General features: G+C 56.5%; 1 protein-coding gene across 1 annotated transcript; it reads left to right on the forward strand.

The window, feature by feature from the left end:
• Positions 1–4,090: 4,090 nt before the first annotated feature.
• ADGRD2 (adhesion G protein-coupled receptor D2) lies at positions 4,091–26,553 on the forward strand. Its single transcript, XM_032479138.1, has 24 exons — positions 4,091–4,145; positions 4,440–4,502; positions 4,859–5,071; positions 5,390–6,031; positions 6,436–6,534; positions 6,902–6,987; positions 7,246–7,527; positions 8,731–8,842; positions 10,101–10,224; positions 10,626–10,759; positions 14,837–14,842; positions 15,228–15,349; positions 16,577–16,680; positions 16,793–16,895; positions 17,191–17,344; positions 17,742–17,875; positions 17,961–18,076; positions 18,956–19,076; positions 23,300–23,341; positions 23,473–23,526; positions 23,604–23,718; positions 24,281–24,339; positions 24,654–24,684; positions 26,298–26,553. The coding sequence occupies exons 1-24, from the start codon at positions 4,091–4,093 to the stop codon at positions 26,303–26,305; spliced, it is 2,979 nt and encodes a 992-aa protein (XP_032335029.1). The 3' UTR covers positions 26,306–26,553.
• Positions 26,554–26,724: the final 171 nt, after the last annotated feature.

Consider the following 26,724-nt stretch of genomic DNA (forward strand, 5'->3'; position numbering starts at 1 on the left):
CCTAGTTAGGCAGAGGGAATAGCATGTGCAAAGGCCCAGAGGTGAGAATGGAAATGTTCACTCTGGCCACAGGCTGGACTACCAAGTGAGGGGGAAGAGGCACAGTGAGGGAGGAAGCAGGGCAGAGATGGGTCATGTTAGCCATCTGCCCAAGGTCGGACTTTCTCGTGGAGCAGAAGTGTTCTGAGCAGGGGAGGGACAGGAGCTGATGGAAATTTTAGAGACTGCATGACTGTCCAGGGGAGAAGGGGTTGGAGTAGGTAAGGGGGGAGGCAGGGCCGGTTCTGGGCCCTTCCGGGTTTCTCAGGACCCAGAGTGCGCAGTGGTGTGGGGAGGGAAGGGACTCTGTCTGTAGAGCAGAAGCCAGTCCTCCCCAGAGAAAAAGGACAATAGTCCCAGGTTGAGAGGCTTCCCCAACCCCAATACTTACACAGCTCTTCTCAGCCACCTTGTATGTCCCTGACAGGAGTGATTCTCCACGTTCTACACAAAAGAAATGAAGCAGAGAGACTTGTCCAGGTCACGCAGAAGTTAGCTGAGGGCCAAATCCCAATTCTGTGGGGTTTGTGGTAACCCCAAAGTGTAAACATTCCAGCTGCTGGCTTCCTCCTTCCAAAATTCCTAGCCCTGGACTCTGGACAGTTTGGCTGAGGGGCTGGTACAGGGCCAGGACCCTGGGAGGAGGACCCTGGCTGTCCTCACCAGCCCTGCTCGCTCTCCCCCTCCATCTATGCAGACAATGAGCCAAGAGCCCCAATGGCTATCATTCACCCACAGCCTCCGGGCCTTGTCTCTGGAGACAAGGGGCCTGTCAGAGCCGCCTGCCCATAAAGCCGATGAATGGCCCTTGGCTGCCAGTCAGACAATACCAGGCTCTGGGGAGGAGAGATTAGGCAGAGCCACAGCCCAAACTGGTCCCAACTGCTCAGGGTCCATGGAGCACCCCCCACCAAACAGTACTTGGCTATCTCCAGGAGCGACTCCTGGGAAATGTGACCCCAAGGAAGGGAGGGAGTTGCGATGGGGGCCCCAGAGGCAGGGGCATTGCCAAGGATGGGAAGGTCATAACTTAGGTTACAGGGGAGAGATGTGGGATGGGACAGGGAGGGTTCGAGAGCCAGAAGGCAGACAAAAGAGGCTGGGAGAGTTGGGGGCGACACAAACCCCATCCACCCACAGAGAGAAAGAGCCCAGCCTAGGAGGCTGACCTGGGAACCATCTCTTCCTTGCTGGGTGAACTTGCGTGCCATCTTCTCTCCCAGCTCAGTTTGCACAGATGTAAAACTAGATCCGAGAGTCTCTGTCTTGAAGGAGATGGTGCAAGTGTGAAAGGGCCCGGCCAGGGCGGGGCAGAGCAGGGCGTCTGTCTCTTCCTTCCTGGCCCCAGGGACTGGCCCCAGGGACTGGGCTGGGAGGGGGTGAGGGGGCCCAGACACAGTGGAGCCAAGTCCTGGTGCATTCTGCTGGCCCAGGAACCTGGGAGATGCTCAGAGCTTTCCTCCAATGGGGGACCTCTAATCTCCCAGTTTTATTTTGAAAATTTTCAAACCTGGAGAGGAGCTGAGAGAAGCACACACTGAACACCTATGTATCATCCACTTTGATTCTCCTCCTGTTTTTAAAAAAATAAACCACCCGTAAGATGGTAAATTTTACGTTATGTGTATTTAACCACAATAAAAACATTGGGGGAAAAAAACCAATAAACCACTGTGTTGCCAGCACGCTATTACAAGTGTAAATTGATTTTGACAAGAATGCTAAGTGGACTGTGTGCCAGGCACCAGGTACAAGCCACAGGCTTTGGACATATTTAGTTGAAGTCATTTAAACTGCACAGCAGCCCCATGCATAGTGTACTATTTATCACCCATATATTATAGATGGCGAAATAGAGGCTCAGAAAAATCATGACATGTGCTTCAGGTCAGTGTCAAGATCAACTTGGGTGTCTGACCTCCATCCTCAGCAGGAATTGCTGCCACCAAAGCAGGACAGCTCCCTCTAGTTCCAGCTGCGCACCTCCCACGCTGGAATGCTGGGGGCTCCTCCCTCTGCACCCCCACCCCACCACCTGGCCCAGGCTCTGCCCTCGGAGGCCAAAATCCTTCTATTCCCTTCCCTCCAAACAGGGTCTCTTCCCACTCCCTGTGTTACCTTTTAAATGACCTGGATTAAGACCCCAGAGACGGAGTTCAAGGCTGGGCTCTGCCACTGGTCAGCTGTCTAACTTGGGATGAGAACCCTCAGTCCTCATCTGGAAAATGGGCATGACGCCCCCTCCTTACATTGGGTTGAAGGTAGAGGAGATGAGGCCTGTAGGGGACCAGCTCAGGTATGTATCAGGCTAGGTGCTGAGTGCTCCCTCCTCACCCTGGCCTAGGATGGGACTAAGAAATCCAAGGATCCTTGAATTTCCACAAACTTACTTGGGATCCGAGCCTCGCAAGGTGGCCCCTTCTAATAAGGTGACTTTACCTGTTTGTTGTGAGATGTGTGACACAGGTCTCGTCCAGAGACTGGAGGACCCCTACTCCCCCGTAGTCCACACGGATGCACGTGTCTCTGCGTCTGGGGCTGTCCAGGTGCCTGCCCAGCCCCGCGCGCGCGCGCGCTTGTGGGCGGGGCCGAGGGTGGGGTCTCCTAGGCACCGCCCCTCACCGTCAGTGGCGTTGAGGGACAGAGAGCACGCAGATGCCGCCGCGGGACTTGGTCTCCGGAACACCTCGCTGAGGTTGAGCGGATCACAGGCGCCAGGCCAGGCGAAGACGGTGAGGACAGGACAGTGAACGGGGGAGGGGTCAGAGCGGGGAAAGGGGAGCCCTCTGCGCCTGGCCCATCAGCCTAGGAGGGATTCCCCACTGGCCCCTTGCGGAGACCGATCGCTCAGCGGCTGCAAAACTTCGCGTCTCTCTCTTGAATGCCAACGAGTGTTTGGTGAGCAAGGAAGGTGGGAGCCAAGGAGCCTGTGGGGGCAAATAGTGGCAGACGTGAACAGACGGGTGGGGCGGTCAGCAGTTACCGAGCCCATGCTGTGTGCCCTTGCCTAGGCTCTTAAAATTCCCCTCCGACGAGGGGATGGGTGTGGGGCCCTGGTGGACGCAAGTGCTGTTTGAAAGAGGCGAAAGTGACAGTAAATTGATGCTTTTCAGAGTCCAAAAAGTGTAAACCTCCGTGTCCTCCCGTGCTGGGACATGTTTGATTTTCATGCTTACAAGCTTTATCTGGGAGAGAGGAAAGGGTACGAAGTACCATATGTGATGGCTCCAGACTTCTAGGTGGCTGGTGAGACGCAGTGGGGCATTATTTCACTTCCAGTATTTTCTGAGACCCATTTGTGCCTGGCCAGGACTCTTCCTGGCCTCAAGCCCCCTAGGCTGCAAAGAGCAACCCCCAAACCACCTGCGAAGAGGGTCTCCGCAGCTTACTACAGCGCCTGGCGGGGGTGGGCCTGTGGTAAGTGCTGGGTGGACGGAATGACCGCAAGCTTATCTTGTAGGTGGTGCCTCTGAGGGAGTGGGAGGCTGGTCTAGAAAGGCGGACAGCACCGCCAAAGGTCTGGAGAAGGGATGCTGCCTGGGGAAATGCAGCAGCTTGGGGGATCAAGGGAAAAGGTGGCTGCGTGGGGGAATAGTGGGACTGGTGAGGCCGGAGAGCTCAGCAGAGCCTTGAATGCCAGGCTAGAAGCCCAAAGAACACAGAGGAGCCTACAGGGCCCAGAGCTCTCTCCCTCCTGCCCTGGAGGAGAACCTGCATTTTGTTTCCACCCCTCTCTGGCCAGTGGACTGCTGCCCTCCCCTCCCCACTCCCCAGCTCACCAGGGCTACAGTGTTTCCCAGCTGCATCCTGGAAGAGGCTCCTGGAGACCATCCCTTTGTGCAAGTAAATGTCATCCCCACTGGGTGGGCCATCCCTTCTTGGGCTTCCAGCCCAGTGGGGTCTAGGAGCCAAACAAGGGGAAAAATGACAGAGTGGGTAGTAACACAAGGCAGGACACTGAGCTGCTTTCCTGTGCTTTTTTCCTTCCTCAGTCCACGGTGGCCATTCTCGTGATCCTGGCTGTTCCTCGCCTGCTCCTGCTGGATCCAGAATGGCCCTCTGGTGCTACTGCCTCCTGGCCCTCCCGGTACTTGAACTTCTGGGAGGCAGGACTCAAAGCTGCTAGGGTTCCAAGTGGCCAACTCACATCACGAGGTCGAGGCAGAGGTCACACACGCTAAGCCCTTGGCATAGAAATAGAATAAAAACATCCGTTGGGTGCTAGGAAACAGGCTCAGGGCAATGAAGTGATCTGCCCAAGACCACACTCTGGGTGAACCCTGCAGAGCCTGCAGCCTCCACTGCACTCTGCTGGAGCACACAGTAGGCAATCAATAACTGCACAGATGAAGGTAGGAACATGACTCAGACACCACCTGTCTTCTTCTCTCTCAGATAAGGAGTCTCACTGGGACCCCTCCCAACTCCCCAGGTGAATCAAGGAACCCTTGGGTCACAGGTTGGTATGAGGGATGCCTGAGAGGCTCCCCCTTCCTCCAGCTTAGCCACCCCGTGGTCCATGTGCTGCACTGGCCTCAAATGCAAAAGAAAGGAAGAGATGCCATTTTGTTTTGCTTCACCATACCAGGCCCTGGGCTGAAAGTTTCACTCATGTCCATCTCATTCCTGCCACTATACAGATGACAAAACAGGCTCAGCAAGGGGACAAAACTTGCTAGGTCACAGAGCATAGCCATGGTTCATCCATCCCCACATGACTCCAGGCCCTGTGTTCCTGGCCCTGCCCACCCCACTCACGCCGCAAGGGTCGGATGCCCACACACTGCTCTCCCACACGGACCCTCCTTTTGCTCTGCAGCTCCAGTGGCCCCTGGAGAGGTAGTAGAGACTACAGGCGGGGTGTGCAAGTTTCCAGGGCAGCGGCTGAGCTGGTGGCAGGCCCAAGAGTATTGCGAGCAGCGGTTTGGCCACCTAACACAGCAGCACCCAGATGAGGTCTTCGCGCGACGGCTGCCCGACCCCATCTGGGTGGGCCAAAGACAAGCCCCTCTGCAAAGACCCCCACAGAGGCGTGAGTGTGTTCTGGGGCCTGGGAGGTGAAGGTGTGCGGGGAGAAGTTTTGGTTACCTCGAGATGAGAACCCACCGTGACAGTCCTTGCAGACTGAGCCCAAGAAGAAGAGCATGTCGCATCTCAAATTCCCTTGTCTAGGACTGAGAGTAGAGGGTTGACTCTGAGCACGGGCGCTGGAACCTGCCTTTCTTCCTTCTCGAGGAAGGGAGGCACCTGAAGCCCAGAAGGGGCCCTACAGCTGCGCCACAGGGTCGTCGGAGGCAGGACGGTGTGCGCAGCTGGGGGAACTGAGGTTGCAACCCGCGTGTCCCCGCAGGCGCGCGCACCACGTACGCGCTGATGTTCGGCGAGAGGACCGCGGACAGGGCAGCGCGGCTGCGGACGCCCGTGCCGGCGCTGGGGGCGCTGACGGCGTGCGTGCACGTGCAGTGGGACGCCGCCTCGCCAGACACCGCCGCTCTCTTCTCCCTCGCGGTGCCCGCGCTGGCCAACGCGCTGCAGCTGCGCGCCTTCGCCGAGCCAGGCGGCACCGTGCACGCGGCGCTCGTGGTGCGTGGGCACCACGCGCCCTTCCGCGCTGCCTTCCGCTCGGATGGCCGCTGGCACCACGTGTGCGCCACATGGGAGCAGCTGGGCGGGCGCTGGGCGCTGTTCGCCGACGGGCGGCGGCGCGCCGGGGCGCGGGGGCTGGGTGCGGGCCACCCGCTGCCACCTGGCGGCATCCTCGTGCTGGGCCAGGACCAGGACTCTCTGGGCGGCGGCTTCTCAGCGCGTGACGCTTTCAGCGGCAACCTCACTGACTTCCACCTGTGGGCCCGGGCGCTGAGCCCCACGCAGCTGCACCGGGCACGGGCCTGTGCGCCACCCCCGGGCGGCCTGCTCTTCCGCTGGGACCTGGGCGCCCTGGACATCACGCCCTCACTGCTCCCGCCGGTGCGGGTGCGGCTCCTCTGTCCGGGTACGCGCCGCCTATCCTCCTGCTTGCCAGGCACCGCCCACCTTTTGACTCCACCCCCAGCCCCCTGGCTCCCATCAGTTTCCCTTCCGACTGCTGGACCCAGCCCACCTCTTGCCAACCGAGCCACGCCCAACTCTGGACACATCCTCTCCAGGCCTCCAGTAACTTGGCCTCCTCCCAGTCCCAATGGCCTGAATGGGCTCGCTCCCTGGCCACCTTGCCCTGCCCGGTGCTGGCTTCAGTGCTTCTCCCCCAGGTTCCCAAGTAAGCCCACTAACTCCCAGACCAGGCATCCTGGCGCCCCTTCTGGTGTGCAGGCGCCTTCAAGGCCCTACCCAGCTGTGGGTCAAGGGGACCTATGTGGAGCCAAGATGCGTCCCCGACATACCTCCCACCCTGGCCAGTGCCCTCAGAGGAGTGCCCTGCGTGGGACCCAGGACCCCGCACGGAGGGCTCTTTGCTCTGCCTGCAGCCACTGCCATTCCTCTGCTGCTACCAGACAGGTGCGCCCTATCTGGCTGTGCCTTGGGCTCTGCTGAAGTGGACGCTGGGTGTAGACCAGTGTAGGCTGAAGGGGGAGCAGTTAGCACAGTCCCCCCGGGAATTTAGAATCTTCTTGGACTCTCAAGGCCTCCATGGAGTCTAGATCACAGACAACAGGGCCAAAGGACCTGGGGGTGTGAATCCCAGCTGTGTGACCTCAAGCAGGTGATTTTGCCATTCCGTGCTTCAGTTTCCTCATCTAGGACACCCAAGGCTCCAGACACACAGACATCAATATATTCTTCCTCCCTCAGCAGCACGGGGTGGATGGGGCACCTCTGGGCAGGGTATTGCCCAGGACTCTGTCTGACATCCACTCCTTTGCAGAGACCTACCGGTGGCTGCAGGATGCCCAGTCATGGCCTGGCCAGGATGTTATCAGCCACATCAATGCCTTAGCCAAGGCCATTGTGGTGAGCCCCCTCCCAGGCGGCTGGAGAGTCTGGCACTCTGGGTGGCCTCCCTGCACCTCAGTGTCAATGGTAAAGGAGACACCCACCTAATGTGTGTGCAGGAAGTAAGGTTGTTCATGCCCCCTATTTTTGAGCCTTTGAGAGCTGGGGACTTGTGACTAGTTAGACCAGCACCCACAAAGAAGAGTGGCAGAAGCCAAGTATGGGGAGTCCTCTTGTGACAGCCAGACCAGCAGTCAGCGGCCCCTCTGCCCACAGCTCCTCCCTGACCCTCTGTCTGAAGCCCACGGAGACCTGTCCCTGGCCGAGGCCTCCAGCTTCCTGAGTATTCTGGAGAGAGTCCTGGCAAAGGAGGCAGCTCCACTGGGACCAGCTGCGCTGCTGGCTGTCGTGCAGTTCCTGAAAAGAGTGACAGCCCTCGGGGCGTGGGAGCCAGAGCCCATGACAGGGCCCTGGGAGCAGCTGGGCCGGGCCGTCCTGTCTGTGGCCAGCCTGGTCCTAGAGGAGCAGCTGGCTGGTGCGTGGCTGTCAGTCAGCAAGGTGAGGTTGGCAGGGCTGGGTGGGGCAGCCATCTGGGCCAACCTTGCCACCAGTTTATGTCACCATGGGTGGGTCAGCACCCACCTCTGGGCTCCATCTCTCCATCCATCAGGAGAAGTTCCTCTTTTGTCTGTTTCATAAGTTGAACTTCCATATACAATTGCTCTTGAACAACAGCTTCTACAGTTAAAAATTAAGAGCCACTAGTCAATAAGGGTGTCCCCATATCCAACAACCCACTGACCACCTTAAGTGGGAGGTCCTCTATGCTGAGTGTTCAGCCTTCTTGTCTACCAAACAGCTACTCTGTGGAACAGAAGAGACAGATGGTGAGGCTGTCGGAAATCTCATCCTGGCAGAAGTGGCTGTAGGCCTGGGAGTGATCAGCCCAGAGAAGGGAGAAAAATGAGTCCTGAACATTGCTGAAAAGCTCTGGTGCTGAAGGGGCAGACATGGTCCCCTGTGACCTCAGAGGACAGAACCAAAACCCAGGCTTAGGGCTAGGGCAGGGATGGCACAACACAGGAGCCTGGTTCTGTGGACTGTTCCCCCGTTCAAGTGGTGCTCCCCATCCTGGGAGGGGTGTAAGCCCGCATTTCACTGAGGATCTGAGGCACCATGGCAGACTGGGGAAAGCTGGACTCTGAACCTCAGTTTTCTTGTCTGGAAAATGGGGATGATCACACCTGCCATGCTTAGACAATGGATGGGAGTAGGTGTTAATCAGGTGACTTGCCCAGCACAGAGTAGGGGTCCCATCAGTGCACGTTCTCCCCTCCCCGCCCTGTGTTCACCCCCTCACATGGTTTTCCTTTTGGAACCTAAAACTAAAGCACCGGCTACAGATTTAACACCAAGTAACACCAAAGAAGGGGGAGGCATGGCCCTGCCTTCAAAGGGTGCTCTGGTTGGCAGATGACCAGCCAGCAGTCCCAGAGCCCTGTGAGGCCCTCAGCTTGACTAGAGGGCGACGTGGTTTAGGAGAGTGTTGGAGCGGTCAGGGAAGACTGGTCAGGCAGGTCCTCAGATGCCAGTCTGAGGAACCAGGACTTGATCCTGGAAGCCCTATGGAGCCACTGAGGCTCTGGAACAGGCAGGCCACTGCACCGATCATTAAGAATGGTGTTAACCCCAGCAGCCAGGGAAGGCAGCAGTGCAGGGGCGTGGAATGTGAGAGAGGGCTAAGATGTGGCCTTCTCCCAGGTGGTTGGAGGACCCATGGCCCTGGTGGCAAGCGTGCAGCGCCTGGCGCCCCTGCTGAGCACTGTGCTGACCTCTGAGCGGCCGCGAATGCACGTCCAGCACCGCCACGCTGGTGAGTCTGCCCCTCACCCATCAGATGTTCCATTCTGTTTCCTGCCTTTGCCCATGCTGTCCCCTTCATCCTGAATGCTCTTTCTCTCTTGACGTCCTAGCAAACTCCTGTGTATCCTTGAGAACCCTGCTTGAGCAACAACACCCCTAGGAAGCCTTCCCCAATTTTAACTCTCTCCTGACAGTCAGTTCCTCCCTCCTCTGTTACCCCAGTGTCTTGAACATATCTTTTGTTGCATTTGTGGTAATGACATAATTCCTCTTGAAGCTCCCTGAGTGCCAGGGCTATTTCTGAGTCATTTCCGCATCTCAGGGCCAGACCCAAGTACACACTCAGTGAATGTTTGTAGATTGAGTGGGGGAGCACTTACGGTGTAACTTCAGGCAAAACTTGGGTCCTTCAGGTGGTTTCTAGTGGCTCATTGATATTCAGGTCCTGCCCCCTAGGGACTCCCCCTTCTCAGTCACCCCCTCCCCTTAGACTTGGAGAAGGCAGATTTACCTGGGGCAAGTTGCTGAACCTCTCTGAGCAGCAATAGTGGCCTCCTAGGTGTGCAGCAGGGAGAGAGGAAGCAGACCCTGCCTGCCACTGGGCCAGCTCAGCAGAAAGAGCTCCCTCTCAGGGCCCAGCCACTCAGCCCCATTTGATCCCAGGCCTGGACGTGTGGCATCTACACTTGAGAGAGGCCAATGCGGAGGGCATCGTGTTCACAATGCCCGGTGGGCATCCAGAGGGGCCGGGCCACATCCGCATCCCCACCGTTGAAGTGAGGCGGCTCCTCCAGAAAGGTGAGAGATGGGGACAGGTCATGGGGGAGTCAGGTGGTGGGGCCCTGCTGAGTCTGGGTCCAGCCTCGGCCCTTACAGTTGCCACCTCCTCATCTTTCAGCACTCTTTCCTCACCCGATGTGAGGTTGTCGCGTAGTCATATTAGTACTTGCCTTGTGGGTTGTTAGGGGGTTAAAAGCACCTACCACGTAGTAGGTGTTCACTTAGCCTCCTCCCTGAACCCCATGCATTTTCCTTTGGTGCCACCCAGCGGTGGAGGATGAGGACAAGGGACAAAGGGCTTTGGAGATGTGGGTTAAGCACATCAGCTATGGCTGGTTGGAATTCTGACTCCACCATTTATTAACTGTGATCTTCGGGAAGCCTCAGTTTCCCTGTCTGTAGGGTGGGCAGAGCATTTCCCTCGGGACCAACCCATGGTGCTTGCTCAGTCACTGGGTGTGTCCGGGGCCCCCTCCTCCTTCATCCAGGCCTCTCTGGAGTCACCGTGATCCACTGCTGGTTCAGCTCCAGTGTCTTCCAGCACACCCAGGGGGCCCCTGGCCAAGAACCCCAGACTCCTGACAGCTCTGAAGAGGCGAGCAGGATGCAGAGGTGGGTAGGCTGATGCGGGCCTGGATCCCCTCCTGAGGAAAGGCCAGGCCTCCATCCCCTCCCAAAGCCCCAGTTCTGGTGGGTGAATCGGCCCTTGGCAGCCCAGAGCCAGACACTCTCACCCCTGACACACACACGAGTTGCTGGGCCTGCCAAAGATGTGCTGGTGGGAAAGCAGCTCAGCTCCTACCAGGGCTCCTGCTTCAGTGCTGAATCTCAGGGAGGGAACAGGAGTTATTCAAGTTACCAGCAAGAATGGAACCCAGGTGCCCTAATTCCCAGCACTGGATTTTTCCTGATGTATCTTTGGACACAGGGGCCCAGATGAGATGTCCCCAGCCATGCATGACTTCTCCCCCCGCTGACAGCTGGTGCCCTTAAAGCTCCCTCTCTCCCAACAGGTTCCTAAGTACCCAGGTGGGGTCAGCCATCATCTCCTCTGAGGTGTGGGATGAGACAGGGGAGGCCAGCACGGCTGTGGCCTTCCACCTGCAACACCAGGTACTCAGTGATGCTTCTGGGAAACAGCCACCTGGTAGTTATCCTGATTTGGTGCCCCCCACATCCCGATATCTGTTCACAGACAACCAAGATCCAAAACTGTTCAAGAAAAATACACATCCACAGGCCATCCCCTTGTCCTCGAGGGAGGAGGAGGGGAAGTAATGCATCACACACTTACGTGACTCGAAAACTGCAAGGAGACGTACAGAGGCTTGCACTGCAGCCTGCTTCATAAGCATAAAAATAACCTTAAAAGAAAAAAAAATAACCTAAATGTCCATCAGTAAGGGGACTACTTAAAAAGCCATGTAGAGTTACACAGGGGAACAGTCAGCTGAGGTTATGCAAGGAATGAGGTATTTTGTTATAAACTGACATGGAAAGATCCCCAAGATATGTCATTCAATTAATTGTATGTAATACACAAACGCCTTCTCACTTTTGAAACTTCAGAGCATTCCAGGGAAAACGAAAGTCTCTCTTGCTCATAATCACTATTCCTGGACACAGACACACACCCCACAGCTTGTCAGTCTATTGTATATCACTCCAGACTTCTTAAAAATCAATTTGATTGAAGTATCTAAATCTGCGTATGCTGAAGCACCCACCTGAAGTGTATGACTTGATGGGTTTTGACCAGTGTGTATACTCACGCACCACCACCCCCATCAACATACAGAACTTGCCCACCTTCCCAAAAGTCTTTTTCATGCCCCTTCCCCAGCAGCCTTCCCAACTCTGACCCAGGAAATCACTGCTCTGCTTTCTGTGACTGTAGATTATGTCTGTCTTTTCTAAAGTTTAGTATAAATGGAATCATAGAGCGTGTGCTGTGGTCTGGCTTCATTTGCTCAGGTGGTGTTTTTGAGAATCTGTATTGTTGTCTGTTTTAATAGTTTGCTCCTTGCTACTGCTGAGTAGAATTCCGTTAGATGGGTAGACCATAATTTGTTTCTCCATTTACTTACTGACGGAGATTTGAGTTGTCTCCAGTTTGGGCTATCATGAATAGATCGACTGTGAACACTCATATAAAGTCTTTTTTGTGGACGTATGATGTCTTTCTGCTGGGTGAAAACCCAAAAGTGGACTTCCTGGGTTGTACGATCAGTGTATGTATACATTAACTTCCTAAGAGACTGTCCAAATGCCTTTTCCAAAGTGGCTGTACCATCTCACATTCCCACCAGCAGTGTGTGAGCGTTCCAGTGTCCCACACCTTTGCTAACATCCTTCACTGCCATTTTTATATTGTCCATTATGATGGTTCTGTATTGTTAGCTCACTGTGGTTCTAAGTTGCAATTCCTTGAAACAAATGATTTTGAGCATTGTTTTTACATTTATTGGGCATTCTTAGATCTTCCTTAATTCCTTTATTCAGTTAATATAGTAAACTGCATTGATTGATTTTCAAATGTGAAACCAACCTTGGATTCCTGAGATAAACCTCACTTGGTTATAGTGTATTATTCTTTGTATATATTGCTGGATTCAATTTGTTAATATTTGTTAAGGATTTCTGTGTTTATGTTCATGAATAATGTGTTCTGTAGTTTTCTTACACGTCTTCCTCTGGTTTTGGTATCAGATTAATGCTAATCTCATACAATGAGTTGGGAAGAAGTCTCTCTGTTTTCCGCAAGAGTTTTGCAGGATTGGTGTTATTTCTTCCTTAAATGTTTGACAGGCCAGTGAAGACCAGTGAAGTCTTTTGGGCATGGTGTTTTCTTTGTGAGAAGATTTAGAAGTATGAGCCCCTTTCTTAAATTGATATAGGGTTATTTAGGGTGTTTTATTTATTCTTGAGATGGTTTTGGTAATTTGTGCCTTTTAAAGAATTTGTTCATTTCATCTAGGTTGTTGAATTTCTAGCCTTAACTTGTTCCTAACATTCACTTATTAGCCATTAACGTCTGCATGGTTTGTAGTGATGTTTGCCTTTTCTTTTTAGATCGCTCTAGCTAGAAGTTTAACAATTTGGTTTATATTTTCAAAGGACTAACTGTTGAGATTGTATTTATATATTAATTATGATTTAAAATACACTAAAATGAAAAATAAATAAAAGTAAGGGATTGCTCATGATGGCAAATTTGGAAAATGCAGAAGAAGGATCAAGAAGACAAACCCTATTATAGTTTCTGTGAACTTTTTCATATATTCCTCTTCAGCCTTTTTCTGGGTACATAACACTATATATATATATATTTTTTTTTTCCTTTTGCAAAATCAAAGCCCATTCAGCTGAGCCAAGTAAACATCTGTGTTTTTCATTTTCCCTGCAGGTGTTTTCTGCATGGTCTCTGTCACAGATACCCCTTTGCCATCCTGTCCTTTCTCACTTGCTGTTTGATCCTAGATTTGTAGGCCTTGACTGTGGCCAAGTCCAGAACCACCGCCTTCCCAGGGGGTGGTCCAAAATGAACGTGACCTCCTCCCAGTCACGTGTCCACAGTATCTGCAGATTTTTTTAAAATTACGATTAACCCTGCCTAACCCTGTGAAAATCCTCACTTATAATACATTTTGATTCTGGTGACCGTCTCCTGGGGACATATGGCCAGATGTGGGGCTCCTGGATACTAACAGTTTTTGACTTTTGAGTGTACATCTGCGCTGATACTGCTACCAGTGGTGTAACAATCATCCATTTAAAAAGTGAACAGCAGTCTTTCTTTGTGTTCTCAGCATCTAACATAGTACCTGAGACCCAGGAAAAATATGAGTGAATGAATACAGGTGATGATTATTCAGCCAACCCAGGAAATAATGTTTCCCAGAGGCATCATCACAGAGTGGTAGAAAGAGTATAGAGTGGATCAAGTCACAACCCAGTCTCAGCTCTCTGCTGTGTGATCGCAAACAGATTAATTCCCCTCTCTGAGGCTGTTTCCTCATCTGAAATTACGTAACTGTCTACCAGGTTGCTATGAAGATCAGTCACAATAAAGGACATGGAAGTATTTTGCAAAACATGAAGTGTCATATTCTAGTGAGGTGACGTTGCCGTTACCCTCCCCAGTCGGGACAAATAGCCCAAGTCCTGGGCTCAGGCTACCTCCCTGCCTGGCCTGGGACTGGTACCACCTGATGTCCCCTTACTGCTTGATGACATCTTCTAAAGTCTATATTGCTGTCATTGATCATTACAAAAGAACAAATCTGTGCATTATAACACATTCAGACTGAGATCTAACTATTGTTAAGTTAACAGCGTGTGTGATTCCAGACCTTTTGTGTAGATGTTTTCACAATTACATAGAACCTTGTTTTTTCCAACTATAAATGCACTCCTACTACATGTAAGGTCATGAATCTTTTTTCTGTACTAAACAATATATGGCAACCTCTTTCCCCACCAGCAGAGACTAGTATGTGCTTACCAGACAGAGCATCCTAGAGGGAAGAGTTACAGTGATTGAATCACCCCCAAAGGATGGACATTTAGCTCGTTCCCAGGATTTCTATATTAACCACAATGTCGGCATGAACATCTGCTGGCTTCACCTTCCTCCGGCCTCCCTGCTGGTGTTTTGCTCCAGCCCCTGCACCATGACGCATGCTGGGCAACCCCCCGGTCCCTCAAACACACGGAGGCCTGCATGACCCCTGCGTCCTCTGGTCTCTTTCCTGCCCACATGTGCTCACACACCTGCCCACGTGTGCACTCACACACCTGCCCACGTATGCGCTCACACACCTGCCCACATGTGCTCACACGCCTGCCCACGTATGCACTCACACACCTGCCCACGTGCGCTCACACACCTGCCCACGTGCGCTCACACACCTGCCCACGTGCGCTCACACACCTGCCCACGTGCGCTCACACACCTGCCCTGTCCCTACTGGCTGCCCTTAGGCTTTCCCTCAGAAGCTGGTGGAGCCTGTCTGTGCTTTCTGGAACTTCAGCATCAGGTGAGTTTCCATTTCCAAGTTCTTTAAATAAGGCACTTAAAAAAAAATCCATTTTGCCTGAGGATGAGGTAGGACTGAAGTGTGTCTTGGGCCTCTACCACCAACCTCCTTGTGGGGGTGGCTCCAGGCCCTACTCAGCTGGGGACAAGCTGAGGCAGGAGAGCTGTTACCCAGGAGGTAGTGAGCTCCCTGTCATTGGAGGTATGCGAACCTACGCTGTGGGGTACGTAGAAAGGGACTCATCTGTCGAATGGGTGTTAGAGTTGATGTATCCAAGATCAGGGAATGAACATCAATTACTGTTGTTCCGTAATTAACGCAATTAATCAGTGGTAATCACTGGTATCAGCCCCATCCTCCTACCCTCCTGAGAATGGTGAGTACATTTTACAGATGGGGAACTGAGACCCAGCAGGGGCAGTGACTTGCCCAAGGTCACATACCTGGTTAGAGGCAGGGCACAGAGGGACCCTAGGCTTTGAGGAGACGCTTTTCCGTACTTGCCGCCTCCCCACCTCCACCCCCACGTTCAGCCCTTCTCAAGAGCCCCCTGTTCCGTACTCACCCCAAGCCCAGACTCGGGGGGCTCCTGGGCCACCACTGGCTGCTCCGTGACTGCCCTGTATCAGGACTCGACCGCCTGCTTCTGCAACCACAGCACCAACTTTGCCGTCCTGTTGCAGGTATACGACGTCCAGGTGAGTGCTGGGGAGGGGCGGGAGAGCAGGGAAAGGTGAGGTCAGAACTAAATTTTAAAGGATAAACAGGAGCAGAAAGGCATTCCAAGCAGAGGGCCAGACTGAGCGAGGCAAGGAGGCTAGAAAAAGCAGACATGTTACAATCTGCACCTGCGATGTGTCTGGGCTTCCAGTGCGAGGACCAGGATGGAGGTGGGTGGGGGGCAAGGTGGACACGGCTCAGACCACGCAGGCCTGGAATGCCGGGCTCACGTGCTTGGATCTCGGGCCTGTTGCAGAAAGCAGGTGTGGAGGAGTGTGAAGAAGGCGTCAGATTTGCCACGAGGGAGCCCGCTGGTGCAGGGAGTGAGGCTGGGGTGGGGTGGGGGGTTTTGGGCCTGGCCTAGGAGAGCGGAGAGGGAGACCAGGGAGAAGTGGGGAGACTGGGAGACTGGGCTGAGGAGGGAGTGGCCTGGGCCACTGGGGGATGAGGGACTCACCTCTGAGGAGGCACAGGTGGGCCACGGCTTTGGGTGGGTCCCATGTGTGGGGAGCTGTGAGGGCTGGGTCTGTCTGGTGGACAGGGTGGGCGGGGTCTCAGCCGGAGATGAAGAGCCCGTAGGTAAAGCCATGGCCGAGATGAGATCAGAAGTAAAAGGAGATGTGACCAAAACAGGCCCCTGACAGGCACCATCATTTACAGATTTGGGGGGGGAAAGCCAAATTCCAGGAGGGGGCCTAGAGAGGTGTGCTCGCTGGAGCCAGCCAGGGACTCTGAGTGGTCACTTGCCAAGAGATTGAGCAAGACAGGGTCCAAGCCCAGGATGCTGGGGTCACTCGGTGTGTTGGGGAACACACTAGAGAAACAAGCTACCTAACACGTTTTTCCTGTGAAAACAGAGCATGGACATTTGGCACACCATGAATAATCCGTGCCAGCCCCATATACCCCCTCAGTGTTGCTGTCACAAGCCATCGCCTCCCCGTGGGTGTCAGTCACTTCCAATCTAGTGCTCTTAGTGGCTGTGGAATCAGTGAAACCTGGGTCCCAGTTTAGGGACAACTAGCAGGAGAGGACGTGCAAATGCTCCCTTATTAAGTGCCTACTGTGTGCAGGCCTCGTCCCTCTGGCAGAAGAGGAGGCAGCGTGGGGAGCCTAGGAGTAGCCGGGCGGGGGCAGGTGAGGCCTGGGCTCATCAGGTCAGTGTGATGAGGCTACTGTACTCCGGGGTCTCTGTCCCTCCACAGAGGGGCCCCGAGGAGGAGTCACTGCTGAGGACGCTCTCATTCGTGGGCTGTGGTGTGTCCTTCTGTGCCCTCGCCACCACCTTCTTGCTCCTCCTGGTGGCCGGGTGAGGCAGGCTCTTGAGTAGCCCGTTCACCAGGATGCGGGTGGGGCTGGGGCTGACAGAGGGTGGGGGCTGGTGGTGGTTTCCTGGTTAACCACCTCCTCTGCCTGTTCAGGGTCCCCAAGTCAGAGCGAGCCACCATCCACAAGAACCTTACCTTCTCCTTGGCCGCTGCCGAGGGCGTCCTCATGGCCAGCGAGTGGGCAGAGGCCAGCGAGGTGGGCAGCCAGCAGGTGGGCTTGTGCGCTCAGGGGGCCTGGGAAAGCGCCTTCAGCCTTTTGTGGGTTGCTGCCCACATCTTCACTTGGCTCCATTTCTGGGGAGGAGCGAGGCCCTGAGGCGAAAGGCCCTGAGGCGAAAGGCCCTGAACAGTGGAGCTGGGCCCAGGGCGCTGCCTGGCAACCTTTCCCACTCATACTGCTTTGGGTTGACAATGCCAGGGGTGGGCAGGGGACCCTGGGTGGGCTGCACCCATGACTGGCCTCGGTGGGGGTCCCCCACCCTCCCACACAGGTGGCATGTGTGGCCATCACTGCGGTGATGCACCTGCTCTTCTTGGCCGCCTTCTCCTGGATGCTGGTGGAGGGGCTGCTGCTGTGGAGCAAGGTGGTGGCGGTGAGCATGCGCCCGGGCCCCAGGCTGACGCTGTACTACGCCACAGGCTGGGGTGAGGCCCTCAGCTCCCCATTTTTGCTCTGTTCTCCTCAACTCTGCTGTGTCCAACACCGACCACCCCACACCCAATGCCGCCTAACACAGCCCAACACCCACCTCTGCCAGCTCCCTAATCCGCGACCAGCGAACTCCCAGGCAAATGGCCAGTTTCCACCTCTGTTGATTCCCAACTCTAAGGCCTCAACTCAGTCTCAGCTCCTCCAACTACTCAGGGCTCTAGTTGCCATCCCAAAAGTATCAGGCCCACCCAATCCTACTCCCCAGATCTCCAAATGTTGCCTCTACGCCTGCTCCTGGGACAGCTGGGGGCTGCAGCCCTGGGCGGGGGCTGGGTCCCAGAGAGGACAGGATCAGTGGCATGGTCCTGAGGTCACTTCCTCTTCCCCTAGGCGTGCCCGTGGCCATCGTGGCCATCACCTTGGCCATGTGTCCCCATGACTACGTGGCCACGGGGCACTGCTGGCTCAATGTGCGTACAGACACCATCTGGGCATTTGTGGGGCCCGTGCTCTTCGTGCTGACTGTGAGCGGGGAGGCCTGGTGGCCCTGCAGGGGAGGGACATGTCGGGGGAGGGGGACCCTTTCGCCCACTGACACCAGGTCTCCAGGCCAATACCTGCATCCTGGTCCGCGTGGTGATGGTCACTGTGTCCAGCGCCCGCCGTCGGGCCCGCATGCTGAGCCCACAGCCCTGCTTGCAGCAGCAGATCAGGATCCAGATGTGGTGAGGCCGCAGCTCGGGGGAGCAGGGGGAAACGGGGGAGCCAGATGTGAGACTTGCTGGGCATGAGCAGGTGTGAGTCCTGGCCGGGTATGTGTGTGGGTGCTCATGGGTGCAAGGCTGCAGGTGAGCCTGTGTGCACTGTGTCCCTGCTGTGGGTGCCCGCAGGCTCATGCATGTGGCGCGTGGAAGCGTGTGCCCATGCGTGTTGTCTGTGGGGATGGTGATCAAGCCTGTGTGTATGAGGGGTGTTTAGACACCTGCCACTGTCCTGGGGACTCACCATCTGCAGAAGGCACTGATGGCACATAGGGACAAGGTAGGGGAGCCCCCAGATCAGGCAGGCCCATAAGTTCAGGTTCAGGGTGAGGATCTAAGTCTCTGCTCAGAACCCCCATCACTCTCCAGGGCCATATCCTGCTGGAGGGGGCACCCCCTGGCCTTCCTTTGCCCTGCCCATCCTCTGCCAGGGGCAAGGCAGCCCAAGCCAGTAGGGCCCTGAAAAGCCAGGCAGCCCCAGGGGCCCCTGAGGAAAGGGAAGAGGAAGCCCTTCCAGACTCCATGTCACCTGGACCCCCTGTCCAGGCCTCAGCCCTCCCTCTGGGTAACTGCCACCCTTTTCTTTTGAGTCAGGTGTGGGCCTGGGACCTGTCTCCCCAGTGTCCCTACCCCTAGGTCATGACAACCTGAGTCACTGAGAAGAGGCTGCCAAGTCTAGCCAAAGGTTCCAGCTACACCTATGTCCTGAGAAGCAGTCCCTGGTCTGCAGCTCTGGACCCTCTCCAGGCGCTTTCCAGATGCTTCCTCCCCAGAACCCTGTGGGGAGTCCCCTGGCCGCCCTCAGCCCTGCTTGCCCTGCTTGCCCTGCCTGCTGTCCCGCAGGGCCACAGTGAAGCCGGTGTTGGTCCTGCTGCCTGTCCTGGGCCTGACCTGGCTGGTCGGCGTGCTGGTGCACCTCAGCCCTGCCTGGGCCTACGCCGCCGTGGGCCTCAATTCCTTCCAGGTACCCTGGGCCCCGGGCCATGTGGGACCAGGGCTCTGGCATGCACTGGAGCTCAGAGGGCGTGGCTGGTTTGTCAGGGGACTGGGGAAGGAGTGTCCTCTTTGTCACGGGAGGCACCAACAGCAAAGGGGAAGCGTGTCAAGGTGGGCGAGGGGCAAAGGGGAGAATGGGAACAAAACCTTGACTCAAAGAACAGTACATCAGGCAGAATTCTGTAGCCCATTTGACAGCTGGGGAAGCTGAGGCCCAGAAAGGGGATGGATTGATAGGATGCCTTGCACCCTGACACTCCAGGGTGCGACAGAAGTTCCAGAACCCAGGCTGTGCTAGAGCCCCGTCAAGCCTCGACAGGAAGCTGAGGTTGGGGCGTGGGGCACCGGGGACCTCTGCCCTTGGGGTCTGTGGGTGGCCTACCGCAAGGCAGCATGAGCTGTTCCATTGTCGAGGACAGCAGTTTAGAAAAGGTTTTGGTTGGGAGGACATGATCCACATAAATGAAGCAGTAACGGTAGGACTTCAGGAACCTTCCTGTGTGCTTTCGGGTCCTGCGTCCTGTCCCCAGAGATGGGTCAGACTAGGTCCCTGTCCTCAGGGATTTTGCAGATCTATGGGGGACCTGGGCCTGGACACAGACAGCCACAGCCTGGGGGCTGAGTGCTCAGAGGGAGGTGGGTACAAGGAGGGCCCTCCCTGCCCTGCCACGTTATCTGCACCGACTCCTCCCAGCTCTGCCCAGCCCAGGTCACTCTCAGGGCTGAGAAGTGGGATGGTCCAGGGATGGCCAAAGTCAAGCTTAGGAAATCAACTGCAAACTTTGTCCAGGGTCCATGTGCCCCTAGAACTGGGCCTCCTGGGGACCTCCTATCCTTTCCTCAGAGAAGGAGTGCTGAGGATCCCTGGGGACTCTGAGCCCTGGACCAGGATTACATCTCTTAATAGGCCTTACAAATGGGGAAATTAAGACACCATAAAGTCACTTGCCCAAAGCCTCACAGTAGGAAGGAGCGGTGCTGGGGCCGGAGTCCAAGCCTGGGTTCTCAGCTATTGGAATATTCAGCTTTGACCGCAGATAGGCCTGGCTTGTTCCTGGAAGAGCTGCCGAGGCTGAGGGTGGGAATGCGGAGCCGGGGTCGCAAGGGGCGCCTGCACCTAGCACCCAGTTAGTCATTCATGCATGCAATATTTGTTGAATGCCCACTAGGGGCCAGGCATTGTTCCAGATGCTAGGAACACAGCATCAAAGGAGGCTGCACAATGCCCTGTTTTTGTGGAGCTGACATGTGGGAGCGAGGCAGACATGCCGCAGACCAGAGAGTGAAGTGTTAAGGGAGGGATGAGGCAGGGAGCGGGGAGGGGTGCCGAGGGGTTTGGTCTCCAGGGTCCTGGTCCATGGTATCGTCTCCCCCTGGGCCTTGGGGATGCAGCACTTCTGCCAGGCAGCTGTGGGAATGGAGAGAGGAAAGAACTGGGAGAGAGGGGACAGCTGGGGGAAGATGGAGATGGTGCCCGGAGAGGGGCCTGGAGAATGAAGGAAAACTGGGCTTCCAACGCTCTTCTCAAAGCAGCACATCTCCTAGAGACCTGGGGGGGGCCTGAGCAGTTGGGGACAGAGATGGACACAGAGAAGCCCTTCTTCCAAGCCCCACTTTCCCAGAGCTCCATGGGCTGGAATCCAGCTCAGCCCACTTAGCAGAAAGACCCTGCCTAGGTCTCTCCACCCTGCCAGAGTGGCAAGGGAAGCAGCATCCCGTTGCCATGGCAACTACTCCAGCTCCATCCCTGCCTGTGGCCCTCAGGTGAGCAGAGCTGCAGCCACAGAGTCAGAGCCACCATCACCGCCCTTTCTCCCTCCCTCTCATCCTTTCCTCTCTCAGTGTCTCGTTTCTTCGTCTCTGTCTCTGAATTTTCCCTGAGATTCTTTCTCTGCCTCTCAGGCTCTGGCTCTGTCACAGTCCCCGCTCCCTGTCCCCTTCTCCTCTAGCATGGACCCACCTGCTCTTCCTGGGCTTCTCTCTACCTCTCCCCTTCTGTTGAGCTCAGACCCCCTGCCTCTTGGTCTCTTACCCTGCCTCTCCCTCTCTCTGAGTGTGACCTCTCTTGCCCACTCACAGCCAACCTCAGACCTTCAGATCTGGTGAAAGGAGGGGAGAGGATGTCTTCGGGGTGGGGGGAGGTCAGAAGGCATGAGACCTGGGCCCACTCTGATGTTCCTATGACTGTCAGGTCCTGTGACTGTCGGGCGGGTCCTCTGGGTCCCTCCCCAACACTCCCCTCTCCAATCCTGGCCTCTTCTCTCTCTTCCATCAAACCTGCCATCTCCCTGTGCCTCTCTCTCTCCCTGCCCCACCTCCAGCCCCATCCTTCACTCCCTCTGTCTTGGGCATAAGCTGGGCACTGCCAGCCCAAGGTGACCAGGGAGCAGGCCTGGGGCTGGAGGGACTGAAATCCCCCCAAGCTCATTCACTCTTGGGGGTGATTTGTTTCTGTCTGGCCCCCTGTGCCAGGATTTGTGGTGGAAGAGCCTCACTTACCCTGCCCGAGGGTCTTGTTGGGAGGCCTGGATAAGTTGAAACAGGCCTCAGTTTCTACATCTGTATAAAGATGGTCATATTCTCCACCTCATGGGATCGTTGTGGGTTCTGTTGAGATATTGGCAAAGGGTAAAGCATAAAACCTGGCACACGTCAGGAGCGCAGAGAGCTAATTTGTTTCATTCGGTCATTCAGCGTGTACTTACTTTCCCAGCACCTCCCCTGTGCCCGTGCTGGGCTGCAGACTGGAGAGTGTAGCGGAGCAACAGGATCAAAGAATCCACCCTTGGAGGTCTCAGCCTGAGGGACCAAAGCCACACAACCCCAGTATGGCTGACAGACCAAGGGACAGTCGGGGCAGTATGCAGAGGCAGAATGGGTACTTCCTGGAGGCAGTGGTTCTCAGCTAATACCTGAAAACTGCATGGAGAGAGGGGAAAGTCAGGGGAGCATAGGGGATCAGTGGACAGAGAAATAGGTAGGGGGAGCTGGTGAGAAACAGGACAGGAGGGGACATGGGAGCCAGACTGTGCAGGGTCCCCAGAGCTGTTGTAATGAGCTCAGTCTTCATCCCAGGAGTACTAGGGAGCCGTGAAGGACGTTAGGCAGGTGCTGGTATGACTAGGTCAGAGTTTGGAAAGATGTATTTGTTTAGGTGTGAGGAGTGGGTAAAAGGAGACAGGATGGGGGTGGCTTGTGGGGGCTGCAGAGGGAGCACAGGCTGGGTGGGGGCGGCTAGGAGGCACCAAGTTCTGTCTTAGGGGCTGGGTTGGGGCTGGTATCAACCCAGTTGGTGCCTGGGAACCAGGGGGAGCAGTCAGGCTCTGGGGCTCCAGATCTCAGCCCTGGGAAGCTGGAAGGCCTCAAGGAACCCCATGTACCCCCAGCTGTGCCCTTCAATCTGAGCCTCAGTGGGGGACTGTTGTCTTTTGCAATGGAGTGGAGTCTAAGGAAGTCCTAGGCTCCAGAGCCCACCTGCTGGGCCACACTTCAGCCTAGAACTTCATGCTCTGTCCCTTACCCCGGGCCCTAGGGTCCCCCTCCATCAAGTGGGGAGAATGAATCCACCCCCCCCCCCACCATGGAGCTGCTGTGAGGGTCAAGGGCCACTCCAAGTGTGTTGGTGCTTTGAGGTGGCCAGGCCCCCGTGTCCTCACGTGTGTGGGGAGGAGGAGCCAGCTACAACTCAGCCCCTGTGCTGAGTCCTTCACCCACAGCAGGAGGCAAGTCCTGGCCTCATCCCCACTTTCCAGATAGAGGCTCAGAGAGGCACTCAGTTAGAGGCACAGTCAGAATGCAATCACAGTCTGCTGTCCCTGGACCTGATTTAGCCTTGGAGCCTCAGAAGGTGTCCCCTCTCCCAGTCCCCACCGTTGCAGCGTGGAGAGGCTATGAGGATGGGGCAGATCTGGGGCGGGGGGCACGGAGGGATAGAAGGCAGAGGGGCTGCCGGTAGCCAGAGACTGAAGGCATGCGGTCCAGAGGGGCAAGGCCCCTCCTGGTTCTCTCTGCCCTGGAATGCCACAACTGCCCCCTTCCCATTGCGGGTTGGGGGACAGGGCAGAGTCCATCAGCCTGTGTTTCTGAATGTCTCTGAGCGTGCCTCTGCTGCAGCGCAGCAGACCAGGCAGTTGGGGGTAAGGGGGTGGGGCTTCCAGGCAAACACCCAGCCTCACACTGGTCTGTCCTCAGGGGCCGTACATCTTCCTGGTCTATGCCGCCTACAACGGGGAGGTAAGTCAGGGGACACCAGCTGCTGGGGGGTGGGATGGAGGTGGGGGCGGGCAGGGCTTACTTGCAGGGAGCTCTGGGGCCAGTGGGGGTTGGGGGAGGGTCCCAGGCCTGACCTCAACCCCACCCCCCAGGTCCGGAGTGCCCTGCAGAGGATGACTGAGAAGAAGGCAGCAGAGACATTCATGGTGGGTAGGCACGGGGGCCAAGGAGTGGGAGGTACCACCCATGGTGGGGTCCCAGTGCCAATGGCCTTTCCTGTCAGGCTCGCTCCAGTCCAGCGGTCCCAGGATTCCACCCTAGGCCCTCAGGTCCCTGGGAGGTGGCCCAGGACAACCCTGTAGTCTTGGCTTCACCCGGAAGACACCTGGCTCTTAGAGGTAAGGCCGCACTGCCCTCCAGTCCGAGCGCCACCTGGTGACATAGTCTCCTCAGCACTAAGAAGGCAATGGTAGGTCCTGTTAGCCCATCTGAAAGACAAGGAGACTGAGGCCTGGAGAATTCTGCAATGGGGGAATGGCTTAGAAAAGGCTCCTTTCCTACCACCATCACCAGGGAACAGGGGCCCCTGGTGCCCATCCCAGAGGCCAGGCTTGCCCAGGGTCACCCTCCCTGGGTCTCGGTGCAGAGGGGTTTGGGGGGCTCCTGAGGCAGGTAGGTGGGTGAGGTTCCAGGCCCCGCAACTAGGACATGAGTTGAATAATTTCAAGGTCAGGCTAGGAATTCAAATCCCAGCTCCTACTTCACCTGCTGTGTGCCCTTGGGCAAGTTACCCTGCCTTTCTGGGCCCTAGTTTCTTCATCACTGATCTATCAGGTAAACTTTGAGTAGGTTCTTACGGCCTTTGGTAATAAGATCCCTGTCCAGGGTAGGGGAGTGGAGAGAGATCTTCCTGCCTCAGCCTCCTACAAGTTCACCACTCAAGTCTTTTTCCCCCACTAGGGACCCATGGCCCCAGAATTCCCACAAGCTTCTCCTCCATCGCAGATCCTGAGAGACCGGTGAGCCTGGGATGGGGTGGCATGGCTCTGCCAAGGGGCTAGGCAAGCATGACGGGCAGGGTTGGGGAAACCACAGGGACTAGGGTGGGGCTGGGGTGGGGGCTTCCCCTGGGGATCCAGGGGGCCCCCATCGTCAGTTACCAGGTTGAAGGGCTCTGGGAGCAGCTGGGATGTGCTAACTGCTTGCTGGCAGAACCTGAATGCCAAGGCCACTGGGGGTGGAGGAAGTCGTCACCAAGGTAGCTGAGGGCCCCTAGGGCAAGGGGAGCAGAAGGAGGGGGGGCCACCCCCTGAAAGACCTCCTCTGTCCTCAGGCCGTGGAGCTGACAGCATTCAAGGCTTCAGGTATAGCTCCCACCTCAAGGGGTTCCCCTCCTCCCTTGGTGCCTGGACACCCCCTCAGCCCCACTGCACTGGAATGGAAGTGATTTGAGAAGCAACCACACCCAACCCTCCAAAATTTGAGGGGCTCTTCCTCTCACTCTGCTCCTTGTAGTCAGTGAAAATGCAGTGTTCCGTGGGAGAGGCTCACTTAGGGAATAAACTGGGGACCCCTTCCCAGGCCAGTGTTACTGGTAGGGGCAGTGAGTGAGGAGCTTGTCTTATTCTGTGCCCGCACCCCCTCTGGTACCCCAAGGCCAGCTTCCCGGCCTCATCCCCTCTCAGGATCCCCGTCCTGATACCTGATGGTCTGAGAGACCTTCCAAAGCCGGTGAGCAGCAAGTGCCTTCCCCAGCTGGACAGCTGATGGGTGTGATGGGGGCCTGTGGGTAGCGGGGCAAGGCTGGGGCCACCTACGCCCTGCTCAAGGAGAGGACTGGGCCTGGGGAGCTCAGCCTGGCCCGAGGGGAGCCTCGGGCACCCTGGCATCTTTCAGCCTCTCCAAGCCTGAGTTCCCACAGTCTTAAACCAGAGACAAGTCTATGAGGGGTGGGCTCAGCGCTGCCCAGCCTCCAACCACCGGATTTTTTCCAGCCAGAGCAAGAGGCCTGTTTATGGAGCTGTTACTGGGGCTGGGCTCTGAACTAAAGCTGGGCATCTGCTGACTCCTTTCATCCTAACCTGGGGAAATGGAGTGCTGTCATCCTCCCATTGTGCAACAGGGAAAGTTGAGGCACAGGGAGGCGCTGTGACCAGTCAGGGTCAGTGGCAGAGCTGGGGTCAGGCCCCCATCCCCACAGATGGGGAAACTGCAGCGCACGGTAGTCACGTGAGTGTAAGTGTGGGCACATGTGAACCCAGGTCTCTATGACCCCCCCAGCTCCCAGCTGGCCTCCACCCCTGGCAGGTGTCCCTATCCCTCAGAATCTCAGCTTCCCCTTCTGCAAAGTGGGCTGGAGGCGCCCCCTGCAGGCCTGCCGGGAGGGCACAGGCACCCCGCAGGCGGCACCCCCACTCCCTCTCCCAGCACCCCCCCCCCGCCCCCGCCCCCTCAGGCGCAGCGTCAGTGGGAACAAGAGAGCCGCAGGGGCGCCTCTGCGCTCAAGTGACAGCGCCTTTGTCTCCGCTGAATGGGTGCGTTGCTAAGGCCGCTCGTAGCAACGGAGCCACTTCCACCTCGGCCTGGGAGGGACCCCCAACCCTCCTCGCCCTCCGGACTCCCTAGCCCCGCCTCCTCCCCGTACCCCACCGCGCCAGTCACTCAGGTGGCCTGAGCATGAAGTGCGGGGGAGTGGAGGCTGCCGGCTGAGTGTCCCTCGCGACGCCTGCCACTGCCCCTCCTGGAAGCCCGCGGAGCCCACCCCCGCGTTGTGGGTGTTCTCCAGATGGAGAAACTGAGGCTCAGAGGGGCTGAGAGAGGCCACTAGGGCCACCCAAGCCAGAATCCCACCCAAGGTCTTGCCCCAGCCTCCGTTTCCAGCCCCCTCCCCACGTTGGCAGGGCAGGTCCCCATCTCGTTTCTCTGTCAGCTCAGCTGGCACTGAAGGGTGCACAGGAAGGATGCCCTTTCCTCCCAGGTTTCTAGAGGGAGTGCACAGGAACTTTCCTCCAAGCTCTGCCTGGGGACCCCTGAGAGGCCCAGCTGGGGGCCTCTGATGGACAGACCACAGCATCTGGACCACCACCCACCGCCAGTGGCCTCAGCCTCTCCCTCCTTCTAATGGGGCCCCTGGTGCTCCTGCCAGGTGCACAGCTCTGTCCCCAGTTGTCTGTCTGTGACAGTCCTTCCCCTCTGCCCCGCTCCTGCCCTGGAGTTCTGACAGCCCTGTGGTGTCTCTGGTAATAAATGATACTGTAGTGACCTTTCCTTCTCTGGGGATGACTCTGGCTTGGGGAGGTGGACAGGATACCCGGCTCCCTGGAAGGAGGGAGGGAGGGACAAGGAGAAGCTGCCACTTTGGCTTTGGGACTCAAGATGGCCCCAGCTTCATCATCAGGGTAGGT

The sequence above is a fragment of the Camelus ferus genome, chromosome 4 (assembly GCF_009834535.1).
Source record: "Camelus ferus isolate YT-003-E chromosome 4, BCGSAC_Cfer_1.0, whole genome shotgun sequence".
In the NCBI taxonomy this organism is placed as follows: Eukaryota; Metazoa; Chordata; class Mammalia; order Artiodactyla; family Camelidae; genus Camelus; species Camelus ferus.